General features: G+C 37.8%; 1 protein-coding gene across 5 annotated transcripts in view; it reads left to right on the top strand.

Annotated features, from left to right (window-relative positions):
- LOC128207825 (regulator of G-protein signaling 6-like) overlaps window positions 1-26449 on the top strand; it is a 74401-nt gene that overhangs the window by 41020 nt on the left and 6932 nt on the right. The window contains exons 1-9 of one of the 5 annotated variants that reach the window (XM_052911011.1): window positions 278-1289; window positions 2311-2412; window positions 8712-8773; window positions 12146-12265; window positions 17324-17527; window positions 18022-18129; window positions 18926-19054; window positions 19566-19742; window positions 21716-21792. In XM_052911011.1, coding sequence (XP_052766971.1) covers window positions 510-1289; window positions 2311-2412; window positions 8712-8773; window positions 12146-12265; window positions 17324-17527; window positions 18022-18129; window positions 18926-19054; window positions 19566-19742; window positions 21716-21770 — 1737 coding nt within the window. In that variant the 5' untranslated portion in view covers window positions 278-509 and the 3' untranslated portion in view covers window positions 21771-21792. Of the gene's footprint in view, window positions 1-277; window positions 1296-2310; window positions 2413-8711; window positions 8774-12145; window positions 12266-17323; window positions 17528-18021; window positions 18130-18925; window positions 19055-19565; window positions 19743-21715; window positions 21793-26449 lie in introns of those variants that run through there. The other 4 variants (XM_052910993.1, XM_052910984.1, XM_052910977.1 and 1 more) reach the window with 4 other exon arrangements.

Genomic DNA, 26449 nt, shown 5'->3' with positions numbered 1-26449 from the left:
TAATATCACGGACAATTTAATTTCTTGAAAAGTTATACATGTTAGGTATGGTGATAATATAGTAGGTATAAGTATTTGACTGCAATATACAACAGAAATGTGATGTTAATAGTATAAAGTATGATACAAGTGTTAATGTAGGTTACTTATGACATGTGTATAAGTGTCCCGTCGAGAGCCAATACTTGAAACCTTAGTACTTTAAAATAGACGCAAAAAGGAAGCAGTGACTTGAAAATGTTCATTTGTAAAAGTGGAACAACTTCCTGATCATTTTCCTGTTTTTTTTTTAAATTTCAAAGCAATACTAAGATATTTGTACAATTATCAGACTTTGAACTGTATAAATATTACATAATGCTTCTGAAAATATGGATACAATGCTGATTTATGTTTTTGAGCAGAAAATTAACTGATGGCATCATGGTATGGTCAGAAAATGTGTAAAACAGAAAGAGTTATAACAAGGATGTTAATGATGTGTAAAATAGAGCTTTCCTGCTAGAGTAATGGGAGGCCTGAGTTGTGTTGCTAAAAAGCAAGAAGATGAAGTTGGTCCTGAGGTGGCGGGTGGGGAATCTTCAGAATACACCCTTCTGAAAGAGAGACGGGAATCCCAGAAACCTTGGAACAGGAACAGTACACATATCTATTGCGGTGAAAGGAAAAATAAACCAGATGAAGACAAGCCTCCAGATGATCAGGATGGTGCAACCTGTGATCAGGATAAAGACTCTAACAAAACGGAAGAAAGCGTGTTAATAAATGGTGACGTGGGTGGGGTCAGTATTAAGTCAGATGAAATAGTTTCATATGAAGCTGCTGGGAGAACAGAAAACATTACTAATGAAAGTTCGTCTGACTCTGATGACACTGATAATGAATCGAAGGATTCTGTACCAGACATTCATGGTTCAGACTCACCACTCAGATTCAACCCACCTCCACACATTGCTCCATTCAACCCAAAATATCTACGGCGGCCAAGAAGCCTTGATTCTGCTGAAAATTTTAAACCAAAATCAAAGTCAAGACCCCTCAGTTATAGTCCTGGATTACTTAAGACAAAGCATCCACGCAGCTTACATTGTATAACAGAGCAAGTTATCGCAGAAACTAAGCAAAGGCCAAGACAAAGGCCACAGAGTATGGACATGTCTGCTTTCTTTGAAGTGAAAGGATTCGATATCCATACACAGAAACTTAGGAGATTATTGACCCAGAAAACTCCAAAACGAAGTAGAGCAGAAAAGCAACAACACTTCAGTAATGCCTTATTGCCATTACAGGTGGAGGTGATATTTTAGATTTAGCAATGTGTTTCTCTTTTTATCGTTCTAATGATTTTTGCTAGATTGTCTTTTTTGCGTAGGCTATTTTGTGCATGCTTGGCACTAATTATGAAGTGAACTGTTTTTCCTTTGGCTTGATTTTATTGTGAAACAATATCATAGATTTGTTACTAAATTGCTTTTGATTTCACTAGGAAATCTGTATATGAAAATGTATGTCATTCCATATTGTTATTTACTTTCGCAGACTAAATGAATCCATGACCATTAATTTGAAATATGGCATATTTATGATAAACCTAAGTCACAATAACATGGCTTTCTTGAGTTATGTATTTTGATGGCATTTGGCCGTATTACGTATACATGTAGCTATGCAAAAACTAACTTTGGCCATAAATCAAAAAGATATTCAAGATATATAAATAAGACATGGAAAAATAAAATATATTAACAGCACTGTGGTTTTCAGGAGAATAGTTCTTGATGTACTGAATACGGACAGGAAACAACCTCTGTCAGAGTCATTAGTTGGTTGTTGGTTTGTCTTGAATGCATCTGTAACAGCTCATATATTTCCTTGGAATTTTAATTAAAGATGCGGAATACATTACTCAAAATTAAAATGATACAAATGTAATGAATACAAATGGGATAAACATCTACAGATGTAATTATATGTTTTATACATGTATGATGATCATACAATAGTGGATGTCTCCTTACATTTGTGTGTCATATACATAATATTATAATGATACCTCTACAGCAGAAATAATACCTGGATCCAAAGTATAATGTATACCTAGTTTGTAATGTAGTGAATCATAAATAACATTACAAAAATGTTTATGCAACAGTTTGATCCACTTCTTAGGGATATCATCATCATACAGACGAACAACTTGCCAACTTGGTCATTAAAATAAGAACTGATGTGTATTTGGGGGCTGAAAAGTAAAGTAATAGTCAATGGTAACTCTCTCTCTTGATCAATGTCTGTATTTTCCTATTACAGCCTGGGCAGGTGAAGTTCCTGGAGGAAGGTCCTAGCCGCTGCTTCCAGCCCAGTCAGATGCTACAGCGCAAACGCAAAAACAGGGAGCTTGTAGTCAAGGAAGTATGTAGGCTCTTTGTTAATGAATATTTGTGAATTTTCTTCTAAATGGTTTATGTGTTTGGTTGAATTTTTAAAGACAAAATTGCTATTTGAGGAGTTATTTAGAGAAAACACTGTAATTTTTACTACACAGCTTCACAAAATCAGCATTATTTCAACTGCTAGCTTGATCTGTAATCTATAGACCAAAATATACCTCTCTGGTATTGTGAAAGGTGCACATAAATGACTGAATAAATTTGCATTCAATAGATTATTGTTATGTTGGGTAATTTACATTAAGTTTCAGAACCATTACCTCGTTATTAAGGCAGAAAAAAACTAAGAGTCAAAGAGCAACATGCACAAGTGCAGTAGGCAAAAACCATTATCCTGACTTGAGTAATTGTTGATTTATCCACCCTTTGACTTTTACAATATGCATCAATATGGAAGCTGCTTGTCAAGGCAATAACTAAAAAAAACACTGAATGGATTTAAATCCTGTTGGAAGAAAAGTTCAGTACATGTTGTGTAAATAGTGCAATTTCCTGTATTTTCAGCAATTTTAAGCATGGATTTCAAATAGAAAATTCTTTGTTTTAAGAAATAAAATGGCAAAAAACAACAGAAAATAATAAAATTTTGCGTAGACAACAAATCAGCATGAATCAAAAGCAAGTATATAAATATCATAATACATATATACTAGAACCCTATCACTAACACAATCACCACATCAGTATAATTCTTAACCTTAGTTTTACTTAAAGAATGTGTTGATCTTCCTCTGTTTGGTGGATGCCCAAAGGTCAAATGCCTTGCAGAAGAAGTCCTTCATGTGGTCAAGATCTGGTGTGTCGACTGTTATTGTCATTAGAGTATTTACACTGTCTGGGGTGAGTCTATTTCGGGATTTGGTTTTAATTAAGTTGTACTTGCTGAAACCTCTTTTACAGTCAGCAGTGGAGAGTGGCAGAGTGATGGCAAACTTCATGATCTTGCAGAGATAAGGGTAAGATGCCCCCAGTGTTTTGTTTGTGAGCACAGTCTCTGCCATGTTGGAGAACGTCATAGTCCGGTGGTTCTTGTCCATGTGGTGTTTGAATAAGGACCACTCACACTTGAGGTGTTTCTCACTCACTGTCATTGGTGATTGTTGGTTGGTAATGCTGGGGCCATGAGGTGTTTCTCACTCACTGTCATTGGTGATTGTTGGTTGGTAATGCTGGGGCCATGAGGTGTTTCTCACTCACTGTCATTGGTGATTGTTGGTTGGTATTGCTGGGGCCATGAGGTGTTTCTCACTCACTGTCATTGGTGATTGTTGGTTGGTAATGCTGGGGCCATGAGGTGTTTCTCACTCACTGTCATTGGTGATTGTTGGTTGGTATTGCTGGGGCCATGAGGTGTTTTTCACTCACTGTCATTGGTGATTGTTGGTTGGTATTGCTGGGGCCATGAGGTGTTTCTCACTCACTGTCATTGGTGATTGTTGGTTGGTAATGCTGGGGCCATGAGGTGTTTCTCACTCACTGTCATTGGTGATTGTTGGTTGGTAATGCTGGGGCCATGAGGTGTTTCTCACTCACTGTCATTGGTGATTGTTGGTTGGTATTGCTGGGGCCATAGTGCTTTCCCAGGTCATGGATCTGTTGGTCTCCATAGGTGGCTAAGTCTGTGGCATTTTGTGGCAGATTCTCTGGGTTTAGCACTGCAAAGTTTGAGATTATGCCAGTGTCGGTGACCCTGGCCTCTAGGTTTTCGATGACGTGATTGATATACGTGCTGCGGATTTTTTCACTGGTGTCTATTTTCTTATTGGAACTTTTGATGAAATTCTTGTTGCCATCATCTCCAAAGTCAAACCCATTCTGGTACCCATCAGGTAGGCTGGCCAGGAAATCCTTTAGGTAGGGGCCAGGGGTTGTTGTCATCTCCTGAAGGGACCGCAGAGTGGCTTCCAGAGTGAAGGTCTGCTGGGTCAGGTTGACATCTGTCATCTGGAAGACCAAACTCAATGTACATAACTTCGACAGCACATCTCGAAGCATGTACAACGTTGCCAATAACTTGTAGTTGCTGACAAAATTCAGCAAGCCAACAGCCACTGGGTCACTGTCCTCAGCTACCTCCATCTCAAGGCACGTAAGGAGAGCGTCGTAGTTGATGATGACAGCATCAACAGCTCCTTCAAATGAGAGCCAGCGTGTATGAAATGTCTGCTTGAATTTTCTTTCGGCCATTTCATACACTTCCTGAATTTTTCTTAGCCTAGACTGATGTTTGGTTGAATAGTTGTAATATTTGAAGATGGTATTGATCTTGGCCTGATATTTCACTAAATATTGCACCTTGTCTGCTGCTTGTCTGCTAGCCAGGGCCAGTCTATATTTGATGCAGTGGATGCTCAGAAGATGGGGATTTCTTCTTTTCAGGAGTGTTGTTAAGCCTTCATGTACACCTGTCATCACCATGCACCGTCAGTAGTGATGCAGCACATGTTTTCAAGGTTGACACCCCTTGACTCTAAAACTCTGCTTATCGTCTCACATAGTCGGGTGGCATTACATTCATCCCGATTTATTTCCGATACTTCAAAGAATTTTGTTTCAGCCCTGCCACGTTTTGCATAACGCACATATACAACAAGAGTCTTTTCATTAGACACATCCGTAGACTCATCGCACATCATGGTGTACATGTCGCTGTCTCTTATGTCGTCGATCAGCTGCTGTCATACTACGTCCCCAAGGGCTTCCTGCATCTCCTTCACGCTCTCGTGGTGCGCATATGGCAGGTTGTTGTCAGATTTCACCGCTGGCTGGAATTGTGGTAGATGATAAACTTATTTAAATTGCTGATAGCGCTCGATGCGTCGTTCCGTTTTGCCAGGTAGTAGAGATTCTGCATTATCCCCTCCACAAGATTGCGCTCCTTCTCGGCGGCTCGAACTGCAGCAACATCCATGATTCCACTGGCTTCCTGTGCGGCAACGGCAAACTTGTGGTCTAATGTCGAGGCATGTTAAGAATGGCGTCGGCTTTCATCTTGTCGCATCCCATGGTCCATACGTTCACCCGACCGGCTCTTTCGCATGCTTTGCAGAACAGGAGTTGTAATGTTGTATTACAAACCGAATAAACGGATATGTCTGCAACCAAGTTAACTTGAAGTTTCTGGCGTTGTTTCATGATGCAGTAAGTTTGTTGGGCCCTGCCAGTGATGATGAGCCTTGCTTTGCTGGTTGTGACGTAGTGGTGCTCGGCGCCGATACGCCAGAGTCATCAACGGCAGAAGGGGTGCATAGTGTGGCGTCCTGAAAATACATGTACATTATTTTGAATGCTTATTTATTTGAAGAAACTAGAAACACATTACTATTGCCGAATAAATGTCGAAAACAATTGTTCTTATGAAGGATACCAAGTTTAACTTTTGAAAGAAATGAGCATACAACACGATATTTCTGCCTGATGAGACTATAGCAGACAACAGCAATTTTTTTAGCATTGACCAATCATTTAATATTTTTGCACTTTCTGCTTTTAAATACACAATTACAATTGTGTTGTCAGTAATTAATATTTTCCGTGAATGCATTATCTAGTAAGTAGTTAAAGGTTTATTAGTCAAAATTGACGTTTGTTACACATGTGTATGTATTGCTTTTGAATAAGAGTGTCACTTTAATTTATCGTCGAAAGAAAAAAATAGGTACCTTTTGCACATCAGCTTCCTTCTGTTTCTTTAGAGGAGTACAGAATGCAAACAGTGTTTGTTGGCGACAAGATCACATTCTGCTTTTCTTTTCTTAAGATTTTTACATGTTGATCTCGTATTTTATCTTTGAATGTCAAAGAAGAAGTATTTTTCATAACTATATACTGCGCACAGTATTGGCTTAATTGGCACTTACCTTTGAAAAAAAAGCTATGATAACTCACTTAATTAGATACATACTACAAAATGAAAAAACAACACCAATGCATTTATAATAACACTTTATTGATGACATTATATCAAAGACAAAAAGCCTTTTCATTGAAAGTTGCGAAACTACTATCAGAACAGGTTGATGAAAGTTGTTATGTGCCGACGTCACGCACGTCGATTATTTTTACACCCAGGATATTCGTACAGCGATTGGCGATTGCATTCAAGCGACAGTGAAAGCTCCTCCTACCTACTATTTTTGGCAAGGGAATGCTCGCCACGTAATTTCAGTGGCGCGTGCTATTATTCTTTTCTGCAATTCACATGATGACCATGTGTTTATCGGATTAATAAATGGAAAGTGTGCTGCAGTCATTGCACGCATGGCTAATTATGGCCTCGGGTAAGATAATTATCAATACAGGCATGCTGGTTTATGTTGAAACCTATGACATTGGGTCATAAAAGTGATGGAAATCATGAAAAAACACGGTTTTGAACTAGATTTTAAGGAATCGCCAAAACTTGCAAAAAACTGATTTTAGTCGCCTTCTGGAATTTTTAATCGCCAATGGCAATTTGGGCAATTGATAATGCTAACATAGGAAGTAATAATTGAGGAGAAGTAAAGGACCATAGCTCTGTCTTTGGTAGTTATAATTATTGCCCTATGTTCATTTTCATGCCCTCAGATGAGGCATAGTCCAACCATCTGTCCGGTCATGCGGGGAGAGACATTGATATTATAAAATGAATTGTCACATGTGTTCAGTACATAAAGACGACATGTCAAGTGCAAGACCTATTTTTGTACATCAAAGTTCGAGATCACACTTGCAGGTTTATCATTATTGAATGCTGCATACAGTAAAGCTGCGGTTGTTTGAACAGGCGGTCAATCGAGCAACGGCGGTCCCTCGAGGTCAAAGCTTAGTCCCGAACATTTTTCCTTCTATTTTCATATAAATTATACTGACGCTGCATCAAAACTTAAACAAGTCGAGGAGTCGAGCTCCATAACCAGTCCCACTTACACAAATAATGCACAAAACCTTACGACTCCCTTGAGGTTATAATTTCACACATTTTCCTGAGCGCATGTTCCAAAATAAACAAACAATTGCTAGGAATTAAAATTTTCACAAGTAGTAAAAGTTGACATTTGAAAGATAATTTGATGAGGTGTGAAACACCATCACTGTTTACACATGATCGCTTTTAGTTGATAAGGGCATTTGAGAAGATAATTATGAGTAGTTAATGACGAGAAGTTAATTGTGATGCTGACTGTGATCTTTAGACGCTCGGTACACTGTCACGCAAAATTATGATTCAACAGTTGCGCTAGACAAGATGTGCCAATTGTCAATTTTTGATTCTCTCATTTAGTATAATACAGTCTTTGAACACATGAGCGAATTCCACAATTCAAAACATAATCGGTGCCCAAGTAAACATTCAGTTTGACGACTTCAAACTTAAAATACACTGAAGACATTTCTTATAGCTGCACTCTCACAGTTATAACATTTTTACAACTTTTTTTTTTTTTGTCTTGGAGAGAACAAATATTTGCCTAAATATCTGCAAACCAATGATATAAGATTGTTGACAATAAATCAGATCATAGATTTTCATATTTCCGTTTATTTTCATATTTCCGTTTGAAAATGAAAGTTTTATGGCTTAAACCATTACTAATGGTTTAAGAAAAATGCATAAAACATCAATTTTTCAACTAAAATATAAAATTCTGTGACCTAATTTTTTGTCAGCAGTCTTGCATCACTGGTTTCCATGGATTTTCGCAAACATGGCTCGTTCCAATAAAAAAAATAAAAAAAATTGTCAAAACATTCAATCTGTGAGAGTGCAGCTTTAACAGACTGAGTAATTGAAACTTAGGTCATTTGAAACATCGGTTCCATCGAGGGCTTAGCTTGGACCCCAGCGTCCTCAAGCGATTGCAGTTTTACTGTATTATACGTATCTTGTCATTTATTCGGCAACTATTATGAACGGTTTCACAATCACTATCCATGGAAGTGTTAATGGTGCTTCTGTCCACACCCAACTCCTAATTAGGAAACTTGTAATCTAAAAAGGCAAACAAGTTTAAAAGCAATAGTTTCAATTTGCACTTTCATTTCTGATTTTCTACACTATTTGGGAGCTTACACTGTTTCCAAAGATAGCCTTGTATTGATGATCAGGAAAGTGATGTAAACATCATTTTCTTTGCAAACATGAGATGGGTATGTTGATCATTTTGTTATTCAGTAACTATTTTAGGTTTATTCAAAGAGGAGAAATCTGTTTTTATTTAAGAGGTACTGAAAATGTAGAAATTTATACATTATGATTTTTTAATCCTTTAATTTCAGGTGAATTACTTGAGAAAAGCCATGACAAGGCCGAGGATGAAGTTTTCTAAGTCATTAGATATGTAAGGCACCATTGTTATTAGTAATTAGCTCTAGTGAATACAAATGTAGCCCAACAATTATTTAAATTAATGCTAATAATATCAATAGAGGAAAAGATGATGTATTTATTTAAAATGGTTCTCTATCAATAAATTTTGGAATGCTTTAGGTACTTTGAGACTGATAATGTGTTTTATGGCAGTCAGGCTTTCAAGCGGGCCCTTCTTTTCCTACTTTTCCCTACTTTTTTTGTTGAGCTCCTACTTTTCCCTACTTTTTCTTGAAAAAACCCTACTATCCCTACTTTTTTGTAAAAGTAGTTCGAGAATTAATAGAAAAGTTTTTACTAAATGCATTGTTAACTAAATGCATTGTTTGAAATTATCTAAATCTTGATTTTAATAAGAAGCGATTTCTAGTATTATTGTAGGATAAGTTTTATGCAGTACAGGGCTTTTTCTATAGTACCCACGGGTCCGACTATCGGACCCATTCCCAAAGCAAAATATAAGATATTTTTCCCAATCTTCAGAAAAAATCCCAATCCAAAAATTATTTTTTTTAGAAATTCTTTTTACCTGTACTGGTTCATTTTCAACATCCTAATAAATTATGTGATTGTAAGTTTTTTTGGTAATTGAACTCAGAAATCATTGATTTTCATTACATTCAGACATATGAACTATTATATGTAATGATTTATTGCAATAGATATTTACACCCCAAGGATTGATATTTCAGCCATTGTGGGTCTTTTAAAGGGAAAATAAACTAATATTTAATCATTTCCTTATTCACAGGAGACTAGACAGCTTTTTCTTTTCACTGTAAAATTTCCCAATTTCCGCATGTTCACGACGCAAAATTTCCCAAAATGTCTAGGGTCTTTTTCCCAAAATGGGCAGAAAAAGCCCTGCAGTAGGTCATTAGTGCTGCAAGAGGGGTACTATGATGAGAAGGAGTGGTGCATGTTGACAAGTCAGAGACACCATTTCCTCATCCTGTGGCTGAATCCCTCTTGAAGCTCTGGCCCCTATTTCTCCAAACTTCTTACGCTTAACAGGCTTAAGTAGCTTATTTGAATTAGATAAAATATATGCTGAAATTGAATTTTGATAAATGAATTTTTAGCTCACCTGAGCACGAAGTGCTCAAGGTGAGCTATTGTGATCGCCCTGTGTCCGTCGTTGTCATCCATCATCAACAATTTGACTGTTAACAATCTAGAGGTCACAATTTGGGCACTATCTTAATGAAACTTGGTCAAAATGTTACCCTCAATAAAATCTTGGATTAGTTCGATATTGGGTCATCTGGGGTTAAAAACTAGGTCACCAGGTCAAATTAAAGGAAAAGCTTGTTAACACTATAGAGGTCACATTTATGACTGTATATTCAGGAAACTTGGTCAGAATGTTAATATTAATACTCTCTATGTCAAGTTTGATTCTGGGTCATGTGCGGTCAAAAACTAGGTCACCAGGTCAAATTTAAGGAAAATCTTGTTAACACTATTGACGTCTCATTTATGACTGTATTTCATGAAAGTTGGTCAGAATGTTTATATCAATAATCTTTAAGTCAAGTTTAAATCTGGGTCATGTGCAGTCAAAAACTAGGTCACCAGGTCAAATGATAGGAAAAGCTTGTTAGCACTCTAGAGGCCACATTTATGACTATGTCCATGAAACTTGGTCAGAATGTTTATATTGATTAGCTCTAGTCCAAGTTCGAATCTGGGTCATGTGCGGTCAAAAACTAGGTCACCAGGTCAAATTTAAGGAAAAGCTTGTTAACACTCTAGAGGTCACATTTATAAAGGTTTCTTAATGAAAGTTGGTCAGAATGTTAACATTAATTATCTCTAAGTCAAGTTAAAATCTGGGTCATGTGCGGTCAAAATCTAGGTCATTAGGTCAAATCATAGGAAAATCTTGTTAGCACTCTAGAGGTCACATTTATGACTGTATGTCCATGACACTTAGTCAGAATGTTTATATTGATTAGCTCTAGGCCAAGTTTGAATCTGGGTCATGTGCGGTCAAAAACTAGGTCACCAGGTCAAATTTAAGGAAAAGCTTGTTAACACTCTAGAGGTCACATTTATAAAGGTTTCTTAATGAAAGTTGGTCAGAATGTTTACATTAATTATCTCTAAGTCAAGTATAAATCTGGGTCATGTGTGGTCAAAATCTAGGTCATTAGGTCAAATCATAGGAATAGCTTGTTAGCACTCTAGAGGTCACATTTATGACTTTATGTCCATGACACTTAGTCAGAATGTTTATATTGATTAGCTCTAGGCCAAGTTTGAATCTGGGTCATGTGCGGTCAAAAACTAGGTCACCAGGTCAAATTTAAGGAAAAGCTTGTTAACACTCTAGAGGTCACATTTATAAAGGTTTTTAATGAAAGTTGGTCAGAATGTTTACATTAATTATCTCTAAGTCATGTTTAAATCTGGGTCATGTGCGGTCAAAATCTAGGTCATTAGGTCAAATCATAGGAAAAGCTTGTAAGCACTCTAGAGGTCACATTTATGACTTATGTCCATGAAACTTAGTCAGAATGTTTATATTGATTAGCTCTAGGCCAAGTTTGAATCTGGGTCATGTGCGGTCAAAAACTAGGTCATCAGGTTAGATAATAGGAAAAGTATTTTAACACTCTCGAGGCCACATTTATGACCATATGTTCATGGACCTTGATCAGAATGTTATTGTTGATGATCTTTATTGGTGAGCGATTCATGGCCTTCAGGGCCCTATTGTTTTTAATTAGATCATCATAAACATAACTCCTGACCTAAGTATAAAAACTCTTTAAGAAGTGAATATTATGCAAAAATTATTGATGAATAGGTTTAGTTGTCGTTTATTTGCATCCAAAAAAGTAAGTGAAGGGCCCTACTATTCCTACTTTTTGCTCTTTATATCCCTACTTTTCCCTATTTTTTCAAAAAAATCCTCCTACTTTTATCCCTTCTTTTTTGTTATTGGTCACTTGAAAGCCTGCAAAGTTTAAAGGCAAAGATCCCTGTTGTCACATAGAATGAGGACAGCCTCAAGGATTAGCTGTATTTAACATAACACTGATTCAAATATTTGAGGCCCGCATTGTTTATTTATCCAGAAATATTTTTTACTTTATCAGTGGTCACAGTTTATTGCCAATGACTTGTAAACAAGTTGATCTACAAAGATACTTTGTTCAGGCCTCACGAAGTGTGCAACAGTTATAATAATGGAACTTTTGTATCTTATATTGAAAACTAGATCAAGACGGAAACACATTCTCAACCGCATTTCCCTATAATGTAAAAACCAGCTATAAATAGCTTATGCAAATAAATGTTGTATTTCATAGATCCATAGTTAGGCTGTTTTATCCAGATTTATCAAGAACTGTGAGCAGTACATGAAATACGACCCGCTACACAATGAAAAAGCAGCCCAGCCCAGTAACCCCTGGATCTCTGAGGATGAAGTAATGTGGGACATTAACAGGAGAATGTAAGTTAAGTTACAAAGCATCGAAAATGGACAGAAAAAAGGTTCTTAGAAACATTAAATAAGGTGACAGATAAAACCAATTTTTCTTAAACTCGTCACAGTGGAAGGTAATTCCCAAGTAGCACAAAACATTTCAATTTGGTTCTTATACTGTTTTCTACAAACATTTATACAAAACAAAGAAGTTGTGGGTTCTATCCCTACCAGGATGACTGTGGTCTTATGGTATAGGATTAAGGTGTCCCCCTCTCACTTAAGAGGTTCTATCCCTACCATTTGTATAGGTGTCTACCTCTTGCCAATGAGGTATTGGGTTCAATGCATGGTCTAATGATATGGGATATAGGTGTCTACCTCTTGCCAATGAGGTATTGGGTTCAATGCATGGTCTAATGATATGGGATATAGGTGTCTACCTCTTACCCAAGAGGTTGTGGGTTTGAGCCTCACCCGGGTAAGAGTGATCTAGTGATATAGGATACAGGTGTCTGCCCCTTACCAAAGAGGTTGTGGGTTCAATGTCCACCAGGGTAAGAGTGATTTAGTGATATAGGTTGAAGGTGCCTGCCTTTTACCCAAGAGGTTGTGGGTTCAATGACCACTAGGGTAAGAGTGATTTAGTGATATAGGTTGAAGGTGCCTGCCTTTTACCCAAGAGGTTGTGGGTTCAATGACCACTAGGGTAAGAGTGATTTAGTGATATAGGTTGAAGGTGCCTGCCTTTTACCCAAGAGGTTGTGGGTTCAATGACCACCAGGGTAAGAGTGATTTAGTGATATAGGTTGAAGGTGCCTGCCTTTTACCCAAGGGGTTGTGGGTTCAATGTCCACCAGGGTAAGAGTGATTTAGTGATATAGGTTGAAGGTGCCTGCCTTTTACCCAAGAAGTTGTGGGTTCAATGACCACTAGGGTAAGAGTGATTTAGTGATATAGGTTGAAGGTGCCTGCCTTTTACCCAAGAAGTTGTGGGTTCAATGTCCACCAGGGTAAGAGTGATTTAGTGATATAGGTTGAAGGTGCCTGCCTTTTACCCAAGAAGTTGTGGGTTCAATGACCACCAGGGTAAGAGTGATTTAGTGATATATGTTGAAGGTGCCTGCCTTTTACCCAAGAAGTTGTGGGTTCAATGACCACTAGGGTAAGAGTGATTTAGTGATATAGGTTGAAGGTGCCTGCCTTGTACCCAAGAAGTTGTGGGTTCAATGTCCACCAAGGTAAGAGTGATTTAGTGATATAGGTTGAAGGTGCCTGCCTTTTACCCAAGAAGTTGTGGGTTCAATGACCACTAGGGTAAGAGTGATTTAGTGATATAGGTTGAAGGTGCCTGCCTTTTACCCAAGAGGTTGTGGGTTCAATGACCACTAGGGTAAGAGTGATTTAGTGATATAGGTTGAAGGTGCCTGCCTTTTACCCAAGAAGTTGTGGGTTCAATGACCACTAGGGTAAGAGTGATTTAGTGATATAGGTTGAAGGTGCCTGCCTTTTACCCAAGAAGTTGTGGGTTCAATGACCACTAGGGTAAGAGTGATTTAGTGATATAGGTTGAAGGTGCCCGCCTTTTACCCAAGGGGTTGTGGGTTTGAGCCTCACCAGGGTAAGAGTGATTTAGTGATATAGGTTGAAGGTGCCCGCCTTTTACCCAAGGGGTTGTGGGTTTGAGCCTCACCAGGGTAAGAGTGGTCTTTTGATAAAGGATATAGGTGTCCGCCTAGAGCAGGATGGGAGTTGTCTAGTGGTATAGGTGTCCGCCCCATTCCCAAGGGGTTGTGGGTTTGAGCCTCACCAGGGTAAGAGTGGTCTTATGATATAGGATATAGGTGTCCGCCTAGAGCAGGATGGGAGTTGTCTAGTGGTATAGGTGTCCGCCCCTTACCTAAGGGATTGTGGGTTTGAGCCTCACCAGGGTAAGAGTGGTCTTATGATATAGGATATAGGTGTCCGCCTAGAGCAGGATGGGAGTTGTCTTGTGGTATAGGTGTCCGCCCCTTATCCAAGGGATTGTGAGTTTGAGCCTCACCAGGGTAAGAGTGGTCTTATGATATAGGATATAGGTGTCCGCTTAGAGCAGGATGGGAGTTGTCTAGTGGTATAGGTGTCTGCCCCATACCCAAGGGGTTGTGGGTTTGAGCCTCACCAGGAGACCCTTCTCATGGCCTCTCAAAATGGACACCAGTCCTGGTCTCTGCCCAGAAAACAGACTTGAGCATGATTCTACAAGTTGTCAGCTTTTGTCACATTTGGGATTAAGGAAATTTGTATAAACTGCCTGGATTTGGTTTGAAAATACATCTTTACTCCAGTCTGAATCATTATCAAGACAAACATCATCTACAAAGTAAGATTAGCTATACAAGGTAACAAAAACATAAGGGCATTTTTAAAAAAAATAAAATTGTTTGCAGTGGACCAGTGGGAGCTTCTTGAATCTTTTATTTTCATGAACATATTAGACAAAAACATATTTTTCCAACTGAATTCCAATAATCTTATTAGACAGTGACAATTGATAGGCTCTTTAGTCTAAGTTTGAGAATCAGAATAGGAAAATGTAAGAATGCTGTGGATAACTTATCCAGATTTATACAATTGGCCCCTGCTGCCAATTTGTATAACAATGGTTAATTCTTTGGTTTAGTCCAAATTAAGTCAGAAATAAATTGCCAGTCTATCCGTTTGTTTGTCTGTCTGGCTGGCTGACTGCCGGCGAATAAATGTTTGAGTACATAACTCCATTCCACACTTTTCATAGAATCTTTTGAAATCATTAGCTGTGGTTCACAAATTTGGCCTTTAGAGTGGTACTTTTTCACAAACGCATTATAGCTATTTGGTATAGGCATTACCGCTATTTCCAGTCTCATCCATCTATATTTAGCTGATAATTATACACTGGTGGGAATTTATTAGATGTTGAGTTGATGGTATACAGTTTCAGTTTTATCTTGAAGCTGGTGAAGCTTTGTTGGAGATGTATGTGGAATTGATTTGTTTGAAAACAAATTTCACAATCACCATTAAGATGAAGCAGGGCAAGATATATACACCTGTATTCCTAGTTCAAATGAAACTTGTCTTTTGAAAACAAGATATAAAAATTGTTTTTAATTTAATACTATTAGCCTGCTAATTTTTCACATCTTTCCAGTGGTTCTAAAGTTCAGGATAAATCTTGAAGTCAGAATTGAGTGCTTTTAACATCAGACTATTGTACAGTTGGAAAGATTCATTCATTTTTGCGTGGACATTTGCATCAAAATTAGTAGAATGTACAGTAAAACCCCTCTATTCACACCACCTATGAGAAAATGGTCTTAATGGTTTCCTCACAGAGTTTGTGCTGATTAGGGTTGTGAACGGTCAAATGGTGGAATGCATTAGATTCTTACTATGTTTTGCTGGGTGTTGCATATTTTAGTCATGGTTTTAACTTAAGTTTTGTAACATGTGCTACTTTATTTCACAAATATGTAACTGTAGTTTGAGTCTGAATCTAAAAAGCAAATGAAATAAATACAAAATTCTGTAATTTATTCATTATATTATAGAATATACAATGAATAACATGTATCAAAACAACACAGTTTCAATTTATGCATGGCCCTTAAAATACAAGTTGTTGTGAATATTGATGGAATATTAATTTTACATTTTCACAGTAATTCTAACCGAAAATTCAATAAAAGCATTAAATCAATCGAAACCCATCAATTATCAAACACTTCCGTGTTTTTCACTCTAACTTTTACCTCTATCGTCAAGGGCTACTTAATTGTTGTAAAGTGGTCGTTGATTATCCTTAAACTGGGACAGGTGTTGTAAACTTCTTATAAAGTTGAGGTGTGAAAACAAACATGTATGTCTGTCAACAAATTACCTGCAGTCGCATTAACTGATCAATTTAACATATGATTAATTAAAAGGGACTGGATTAAGTAGTTATATTACTGAATAACGGGATGCCTGTTTTTTGGGGGATTTACAACCATTGGATTGTAGAGGAAAAAGATTGGTCTTGAAAAAAAAAATGGTCTCATTACCGGGTTGGTCGTGAACACGGGTTGGTCGCATATAGGGTTTTTACTGTACCGTGAAATGTATATAAATGACTTTGGGAACAAATATCAAAAGGGATCAAGGCCAATTTACCCTGCATTGGGCATAAATCTCTTATTAAATACCCAAACAGGTCCTCGCTATTTTACAGGATTGATAATTAGCAGCTGCATTTAAAACATTGATCTCATTGGTTTAGTTTCCTTTGGGCTGAAACACTCTCATGAAAATAACTACTTCATGACATAGGAAAATAGATACTTCATGACGTAAATTATTGATGATTGCTGACATAAAAAATTTATCATGTAAATACTTGATGGCATAAATATTAGACAAAATTAATACTAGATGACATTAATATTATATGAAATAAATATTAGATGAAATAAATCTAATTTGAAACAAACACTGGATGATTTGAGTACTAGAAGACATAAATATAAGGTGAACTAAATACTAAATGACATAAATATAAGGTGAAATAAATACTAAATGACATAAATTTTAGTTGAAATAAATACTAGATGACAAAAATATATGATGAAAAAAACATCAGATTAAAAAAATACTAGGTGAAATAAATATTAGTTGTCATGGATACTTGATGACATTATATTGCTGACATAAACAATTGATGGCATAAATACTTGCTGACATAAACAATTGATGGCATAAATACTTGCTGACATAAACAATTGATGGCATAAATACTTGCTGACATGAACAACTTCATTCACGCACATCACTTCCTCAAAAAAAATTATCCTGGAAATTATGGATTTATGTAATGTGACATAGTAGAGGTCCAGACAGACGGAAACCGATATGGGCAATGAAAATTGAGATGCACCTTCTGGCTTATTGAATTTGTTAGATTATGTATATTTCATGTAACTGTGTAGAGATCCAGGCACAGAGGTGTATCTAGAAGTTGGCCGTCAGGTTTAACATCCTGGTTCATTCTTATTGAATCTGTTAAATTCTCAAAAAAACATTTTACAGAGTGGAAATCCCGACAGAAATGCGTATCCGGATGTGGGCCCTGAGATTTGAGGCTCTGCTTCAGGACGCAACAGGATGTTTGGAGTTTGAACATTTCCTGAAGAAGGAGTACAGCCTGGAGAATATCCGCTTCTACAAGGCTTGCAAGGAGCTAATTGTCTGCCCCAACAGTGACGTTGCTCGCTGGAAGGCCGAGATTGAAAGGTAGGTGGACTGTGCTTTAAAGTGTTAATGACAGTGTTTATAGCATTCTTTGACTTTTTGAAATAACTTATATATACATGTAAAGTAAAGAGCTCTAGTAAGACATAAGTTTGAGCAGATTTAATAAAGTATAAATAAGGGACTTAGCACAAGACAGACAGAACTTGTCCTATTGTTGAAAGGAGTTACATCCCTCACACGCTTCATTTGGTTTAGAGTAGCAAACATGTTGCTCAATGTGTATCCAAGAGAAAAGGTCTCTTAAAAATACTTGTGGGCTTAGTGGTACTGTTGTTTGTTTTTCATTCAAGAATACCCTGATTTCATCTCGACAAGCATCATTTTTTCTCATTAAAGGACAACAGCACTGTTATATTAGGGTGGATTTTAAATATGGTTTAGATCAACTGATAGCTCATTTTAAAATCAAATTACAATCATCTGAGGAATTCAAAACCCTATCTATGTTATTTTATACAAGTTTGTATATGTAGGGAGTTTCTGACCCCTGGGGCGCCATGTGAGGTGAACATTGACTGTAAGACCCTGGAACAGGTGCTTAAACAACTTCACAGTGACAATGACGTCTCCTGCAAATCCAGGTAAACGCACTGCACCCTGAACTCATTCTCAATGTGCATTGCATATGGTTTAATACAGCTTCATTAACTCATCCTGCATACCCTGCTCTTTTGCCTGGACTTTGAAAAATTTGAGGAGTGTTATTAACTATGTGAAATTGTGCACCTGGCCCTAATTTCTCGAAACTTTTAAGTCCCTTATAACAGGATTGGGCTAAGCTCACTATTTTTGTTTTTTAATAATATGCATAATATTTATTTCGTTAAGAGTTTATTTACTTTAGATAAGAGTTATGTTTATGATAATCTCAATTAACCATTTTTTATTTATCAAAATTCAAATTCAGTAAGTATTTTGGCTAATTAAGATAAGCTACTTAAGCTTGTTAAGCTTTTAAGATTTGTGTTGACTTTCTCTCAGTTGTAATAGAGTTATTGCTCTTAAACCTAATTAAAGCACAAGTTAGTTCAGAGATTTCATCCTTTTGGCTTGTTTTAAAATTTATCAAAATTTTGTGCATATATGTATTTTTATAAATATTTCATGGGACCTAAGTTGTATGGTGGTCTCTGTCCATTTCTTACTAACCCAATTTTTACTATACTGCCCATGCATTTTTTTATAAAACATTAATTTCTTGGAGTTATCGTCCTTTGATAACATTACTCCTTTATGGCAGGACAATTTCATGCAACTTTAAGGAATGTTTTTTAACCTATTAAATTTTGTTTTATCAGTCACCTTTCCACAAAGCTATGGCACGTTTAAGATTTTACAAAATGAAATTTAACTGATGATTATCGCTTTCTTTGGTAGGTTCATATTCCAGCCCGCGATGGAGCATGTGTATGGGCTGATGAAGAAGGACAGCTACACACGCTTTATCCGCTCTGACCAGTATAAACAACTCCTCGAGAAGTCACAGACAGTCTTTGCTAAGAAAAGGTAACACACTTTGGATACATATGGATTTCTTCTTGGCTGATATATATAATGTAGACCAAGCAAAAATATGCTGTGGATCCTGCTACATTCTGAGTATGATTGTATTGTATACATATATACACATTCTGACATTTAAGTTGATAGGAAAGTGACTCAATTCAATTCATCTTGTACAAAGATAGTGCTACATGGTTTATTTATCCAATAATGATAAAAATAATGACCGAGAAAATATCTCGGGTCCGGACTTAAAAAAAGGGTTTGTCAGGAAGCCGGAACAACACCAATATTTTTGTTTGGCTGTATGTTAAATCATTAATGTAAAACAAGAAGGAATCAATTAATTCCTGCAAAGCAAGAATCCTGATTTTAAATATGATTCTTCTCTGAAGTTGACAATGAGTCTAACATTTGTAAAGACATATCTGCACAGATTTGAAATTGAAGTTAGTTTAATGAAAAACTCTGTAAATTTGAGTCTTTGCAATTTATTGCCATACATTTACTGCAGGTTTTTCAACTTTGGGAGCAATCGAAAGAAAACGACAGCCCCTAGTCCCCAGGTCCGGAGGCGGGGTAGCGTGTCAAGTGATGGGGGTATCGAGGCAGAGATTGGTGGGGCATCTTATCACTCTTACAGCACTGGAAACTTGAAGGAGCTTGAAGATAAACCCAAGCATGCCCTCAGGTTAGCCACAGGCATTAGACTTTACTATATCGGGGCTGATTTTGTACGAGCCTTTATATTTTGAAAAATACAGTAACATAAAGTCTGTAAAGGTTTGACATTAATTACGGTAACTAATTAAGCAAATTAATGCTTATGATGTCACCTACAAGATTCTTTCCTGTATAAGTAACAGATCATAATCATTGCTTGAAAAATATTTTGTCATGCACATATAAGAGAGTGTATTGACACTTCCTTCTGACATGATTCATAACTGATCTGAAATGGTGTTTTTAAGCATGATTATGTAGTTCAACTTCACATTATGTTCTTTTCTTTGTCGAGCTCGCTTGCGGTGAGTGAGACATACATGTAGTTGTCATGTTGACATTGGTGTATGTGCGTGTGCCAGTCTGGATTGAACCTTGGTTTGGCTGTATCTTGACCATACATTATAGGATTTTCAATGGTCACGCTAAGAGGTTAAAGGTTTAAATGATCCTTGCTAGGCTGTATCTTGACCATACATTATAGGATTTTCAAGGTCGCTCTAAAAGGTCAAAGGTTTAAATGATCCTTGCCAGGTTGTATTTTGACAATGCATTATAGGATTTTCAAAAAAGCTTGCCTTGAAGGTTCACCATGATGAGGTGGTGTGTCCTGCACAACCCAGATTGTCACCTCAAAGGATAAGATCACACTTTGAGGTCAAATTTCAAAATGATTACTGTTAATATGACTGGTCTGAACTAAACCTAATGCCCAGGCTGTATTTGGACAATGCATAATAGGATATTCAAAAACTGGCCATAAAGCCTCACAATGAGTCAGGTCTCTACATCAAAGGTCAAGGCCACATTTACAGATCAAAAGTTGAAACCAAGCATTAGAAGATTTATGAGAAACTTGACATGAAGGTTTGTGATGATGAAGTGGCATGTGGGATACAAGCCCCCAGGTCTGAACCTCAATGGTCAAGGTCACACTTAAAGGTAAAGTGTCAAAATGAGAACCATTGTTGACTGAACCTTGTCCCGCCTGTATCTTGACCATGATTTTCAATAAAGATTGCTATGGAGGCTCACCATGATAAGGCATATTGCTGGTCCCTTATTGTTTTACTTTGTGTTATCCTGTGTTGAAATTGCATGGGAGAGCATTATATCAGTGTCAAAGACTCTTTCAACGGGCTCGACATGTTGCCATTTAGATTTAGTTTATTAGACTATATCCAGTTCAATAATATTATTAAAAGTTGGGAACTTTTCGTTATTTTATTAATTCATTTGTTCTAAGACTTCATTTCTGACTGTTTTTGTTCTCTTCATGTTGCATATGGTAGACTAATTACAGCATGTAAGAACAGCACTTCAATGTTTGTGATTTTTTAGAAGCACTTGAGATTGGTTGTTCAAGTAGAGACTTTGAATGTTATTGTTTTCATGTATTTTATATGCATAGTAGCCTGCCAGTATGATATTGGATCAGTGGTTTGATTTTATTGTGAAATCAAAATATCAATTTAATACTGGAAGACAATTACCACATCAATGGTTCTGTGACCATCCACATGTCGTTAATTGCAGCATGTAAATATTGCATTTAATAGTAAAAAAAATAGATAAATAAGTAAGGTGGTGAGCGCAACAAGTATCAAATTCAGTTTTAAAAGTATGCCAAAGTATGAAAAAGTGTTCAGGAAGTTTGAAGTTTATAAAGCAATATTTCAAGCTGGAAATGTTGCTAAGATGAAAGTTTTTATAAACCCCAAACATTCCAACCTTATTTTATATGTTAATTAATTTTGTTTCTGTTGGTGAATTTTATTTGATAAAAAAGCATGAAAGAGTGTATTGACAGCACAGTTCTTTCCTTTTTAAAAAATGCAGCGTGGACACAATTAAATATCATCACCCAATATTAAAAGTTCAGCAAGACGTTGTTTTCTGTAACAGTAGCTGTAGGTACATGAACATGTTTTGTATTGCCAGAAATTCCTATGTGGGTTCGGACAGCAGTATATATATGGGGACATACACTGGGTAGGTAGCTGTGTGCCCCACCCTCTTGCCCCCATAAATTGCCCCTGCAGTGTTCACCAGCATTGGACTTCTGCCAGTATAGCACAGTACACACTTACATGTACTTGGGCAGTGTTGTTTGGTGATCAGAATTAAAACTTGATTGCTTTATCTATAGTGGCATAAAGATTAACAGAAAATAGAATCATGGAGGATATCAAATATTTTTCACTATTTGGCTATTTTTATTTTTTTTTAAATATGAAAATATGTTATTTATTTTATATCAAAACCCTTGAATTACAAATAGATAATGAAAAATTATTTAAATTACAAAAAGAAATAATGATAATATTCCAAATGGCATCAGTTTGAGTTGTGTGTACTGAAGCTATACTGCAGAAGGTTGTGTTATAGATGGCTACATTGGGGCTAATCAAGACAATTTGTTGTAGAAATTCATGTGTGGTTGTCGTTTGGCTCCAAGATCACAATTTGATATAACGATGCACTCAGTTTATATCCACATCACTGAAAAAGCAGTTCTGGTTTTATACTCAAGTAACCTCCCTAGAATTCATTATGATGTACTTATCACCATGTATGAATACACTTCACTATTCCCTAGAATTCATTATGATGTACTTATCACCATGTATGTATACATTTCACTATTCACACACATACATATTTTAGTGTTTTGTCTAAGCTTTCTGTGTTGTTTGTTTTGAGATTATTTGTTTCGTGCCACAGATGTTGTGCTTCTGAGTGGAAATGTTTGTTTTTGTAGTATAAGGCTGCTTTAAAATTATATTGTCTGGTACAGAAGGTATGTTGTTTAACGGACATGTGAACTCAACTGGTGGGAGAAAGAAAATACTGATTTTTAGACTCAACTTCCGCTGTACTTATTTCCTCACATAATCTACCACCTTTGCCCTTACAATCAATCTCAGCATAAAAAATATTTTAAATAGAAAATGCTATAAGGCACCAAGATCTGCCACTGAAGGAGAAATGAATAATTACTCCTCAGCAGAGTTGGTTGTTAGATGAAGAGCGTGTGAGGTTGACTAAATGGTTTATGGTGGTAGTATATTGGCATTAAATATAATATTTTCCAGTAGAAGACTTTATGCTTAAATGAATACTGTCATTAAATATAATATTTTCCAGTAGAAGACTTTATGTTTAAATACTTACAAAAGATTGAAATAAAAAAGTCCCGAGTTTAATACACTCCCATACATTTAATTTGATTATGTACATATAATGCTACGGGTGACTGCTAAGCATGTAAGAACAAAGTTTTTATTCTAATAGTTCTGACAATTTCAGTTCTGAAGAGAAGTACATGCTATTAAAATGTAATTCATCATCGCTGTCTTGGTTGTAACTAAATGTTACAACATTAACCTGGGTGCCATTTTGGCATTAAATCTAACACTGTACTGTAGTAGCAGTAATGGGACGGGTACTGTAGTAGCAGTAATGGGACGGGTACTGTAGTAGCAGTAATGGGACGGGTACTGTAGTAGCAGTAATGGGACGGGTACTGTAGTAGCAGTAATGGGACGGGTACTGTAGTAGCAGTAATGGGACGGGTACTGTAGTAGCAGTAATGGGACGGGTACTGTAGTAGCAGTAATGGAAGGGGTACTGTAGTAGCAGTAATGGAAGGGGTACTGTAGTAGCAGTGATTGGAGGGGTACTGTAGTAGCAGTAATGGAAGGGGTACTGTAGTAGCAGTAATGGGACGGGTACTGTAGTAGCAGTAATGGAAGGGGTACTGTAGTAGCAGTAATGGAAGGGGTACTGTAGTAGCAGTAATGGGACGGGTACTGTAGTAGCAGTAATGGAAGGGGTACTGTAGTAGCAGTAATGGAAGGGGTACTGTTTTAGCAGTAATGGAAGGGGTACTGTTTTAGCAGTAATGGAAGGGGTACTGTTTTAGCAGTGATGGAAGGGGTACTGTTTTAGCAGTGATGGAAGGGGTACTGTTTTAGCAGTGATGGAAGGGGTACTGTTTTAGCAGTAATGGAAGGGGTACTGTTTTAGCAGTAATGGAAGGGGAACTGGTTAGAAGTAATGGAAGGGGTACTGTTTTAGCAGTAATGGAAGGGGTACTGTTTTAGCAGTAATGGAAGGGGTACTGTTTTAGCAGTAATGGAAGGGGTACTGTTTTAGCAGTGATGGAAGGGGTACTGTTTTAGCAGTAATGGAAGGGGTACTGTTTTAGCAGTGATGGAAGGGGTACTGTTTTAGCAGTGATGGAAGGGGTAGTGTTTTAGCAGTAATGGAAGGGGTACTGTAGTAGCAGTAATGGGACGGGTACTGTAGTAGCAGTAATGGAAGGGGTACTGTTTTAGCAGTAATGGAAGGGGAACTGTAATAATTAATGGAAGGGGTACTGTAGTAGCAGTAATGGAAGGGGAACTGTAGTAGCAGTAATGGAAGGGGTACTGTAGTAGCAGTAATGGGACGGGTACTGTAATAGCAGTAATGGAAGGGGTACTGCAGTAGCAGTAATGGAAGGGGTACTGTTTTAGCAGTAATGGAAGGGGTAGTGTAGTAGCAGTAATGGGACGGGTACTGTAGTAGCAGTAATGAAAGGGGTTCTGTAGTAGCAGTAATGGAAGGGGAACTGTAGTAGCAGTAATGGAAGGGGTACTGTAGTAGCAGTAATGGGACAGGTACTGTAGTAGCAGTAATGGGAGGGGTACCGTAGTTACACTGATTTGAGGGGTACTGTTGTAACAGTGATTGGAAGGGTACTTTTGTAACAGTGATTGAAAGGGTACTGTTGTAACAGTGATGGGAGGGGTACTGTAATTACAGTGATGGAAGGGGTACTGTAGTTACAGTGATGGAAGGGGTACTGTAGTTACAGTGATTGGAGGGGTACTGTAGTTACAGTGATGGAAGGGGTACTGTAGTTACAGTGATGGAAGGGGTACTGAAGTTACAGTAATGGAAGGGGAACTGTTGTAACAGTGATGGGAGGGGTACTGTAGTTACAGTGATGGAAGGGGTACTGTAGTTACAGTGATGGGAAGGGTACTGTAGTTACAGTGATGTGAGGGGTACTGTTGTAACAGTGATGGGAGGGGTACTGTAGTTACAGTGATGGAAGGGGTACTGTAGTTACAGTGATGGAAGGGGTACTGTAGTTACAGTGATGGGAGGGGTACTGTAGTTACAGTGATGGAAGGGGTACTGTAGTTACAGTGATGGAAGGGGTACTGAAGTTGCAGTAATGGAAGGGGAACTGTTGTAACAGTGATGGGAGGGGTACTGTAGTTACAGTGATGGAAGGGGTACTGTAGTTACAGTGATGGGAAGGGTACTGTAGTTACAGTGATGTGAGGGGAACTGTTGTAACAGTGATGGGAGGAGTACTGTAGTTACAGTGATGGAAGGGGTACTGTAGTTACAGTGATGGGAGGGGTACTGTAGTTACAGTGATGGGACGGGTACTGTAGTTACGGCGATGGGGGGGGGGTTACTGTAGTTACAGTGATGGGAGGGGTACTACCCTGAAGTTACATTGATTGGAGGGGTAATGTAGTTAAAGTGATAGGAGGGGTACTGTAGTAGCGGTGATGGGAGGGGTACTGTTGTAACAGTGATGGGAAGGGTACTGTAGTTACAGTGATTGGAGGGGTACTGTAGGTACAGTGATGGGAGGGGTACTGTTGTAACAGTGATGGAAGGGGTACTGTAGTTACAGTGATGGGAATGGTACTGTTGTAACAGTGATGGGAGGGGTACTGTAGTTACAGTGATTGGAGGGGTACTGTAGGTACAGTGATGGGAGGGGTACTGTTGTAACAGTGATGGAAGGGGTACTGTAGTTACAGTGATTGGAGGGGTACTGTTGTTACAGTGATGGGAGGGGTACTGTTGTAACAGTGATGGAAGGGGTACTGTAGTTACAGTGATTGGAGGGGTACTGTTGTTACAGTGATGGAAGGGGTACTGTAGTTACAGTGATTGGAGGGGTACTGTTGTTACAGTGATGGGAGGGGTACTGTTGTAACAGTGATGGAAGGGGTACTGTTGTAACAGTGATGGGAGGGGTACTGTTGTAACAGTGATGGGAGGGGTACTGTAGTTACAGTGATGGGAGGGGTACTGTTGTAACAGTGATGGGAGGGGTACTGTAGTTACAGTGATTGGAGGGGTACTGTTGTTACAGTGATGGGAGGGGTACTGTAGTTACAGTGATTGGAGGGGTACTGTAGTTACAGTGATGGGAGGGGTACTGTTGTAACAGTGATGGAAGGGGTACTGTTGTTACATTGATGGGAGGGGTACTGTTGTAACAGTGATGGAAGGGGTACTGTAGTTACAGTGATGGGAGGGGTACTGTTGTAACAGTGATGGGAGTGGTACTGTAGTTGGTAAACGGACATTTGCCCCCCCGGACATTTGCCCCCCCGGATGTTTGCCCCCCTTTTGGACCATGGCGGACATTTGCCCCCCCTCAATGTTCGAGGGGGCGGACATTTGCCCCCCCTCCATTTTCGATGGGGCGGACATTTGCCCTCCCGGTTATATAAGTAATATTCTAGACAAACCTATACCAAAATCAATATCAATATCAAATAAAAGCCACGACATAAGAGAAGGGAGACTACTCGATAATGCGATAACTTTAATAATCTTACAAACTATCAACACCAAACATGTGTTTGTATTAAA

Source organism: Mya arenaria, chromosome 2 (genome assembly GCF_026914265.1).
Source record: "Mya arenaria isolate MELC-2E11 chromosome 2, ASM2691426v1".
Lineage (NCBI taxonomy): Eukaryota > Metazoa > Mollusca > Bivalvia > Myida > Myidae > Mya > Mya arenaria.
Note: the sequence above shows the minus strand (reverse complement) of the source record. Positions and strands in the feature narration are given on the sequence as shown.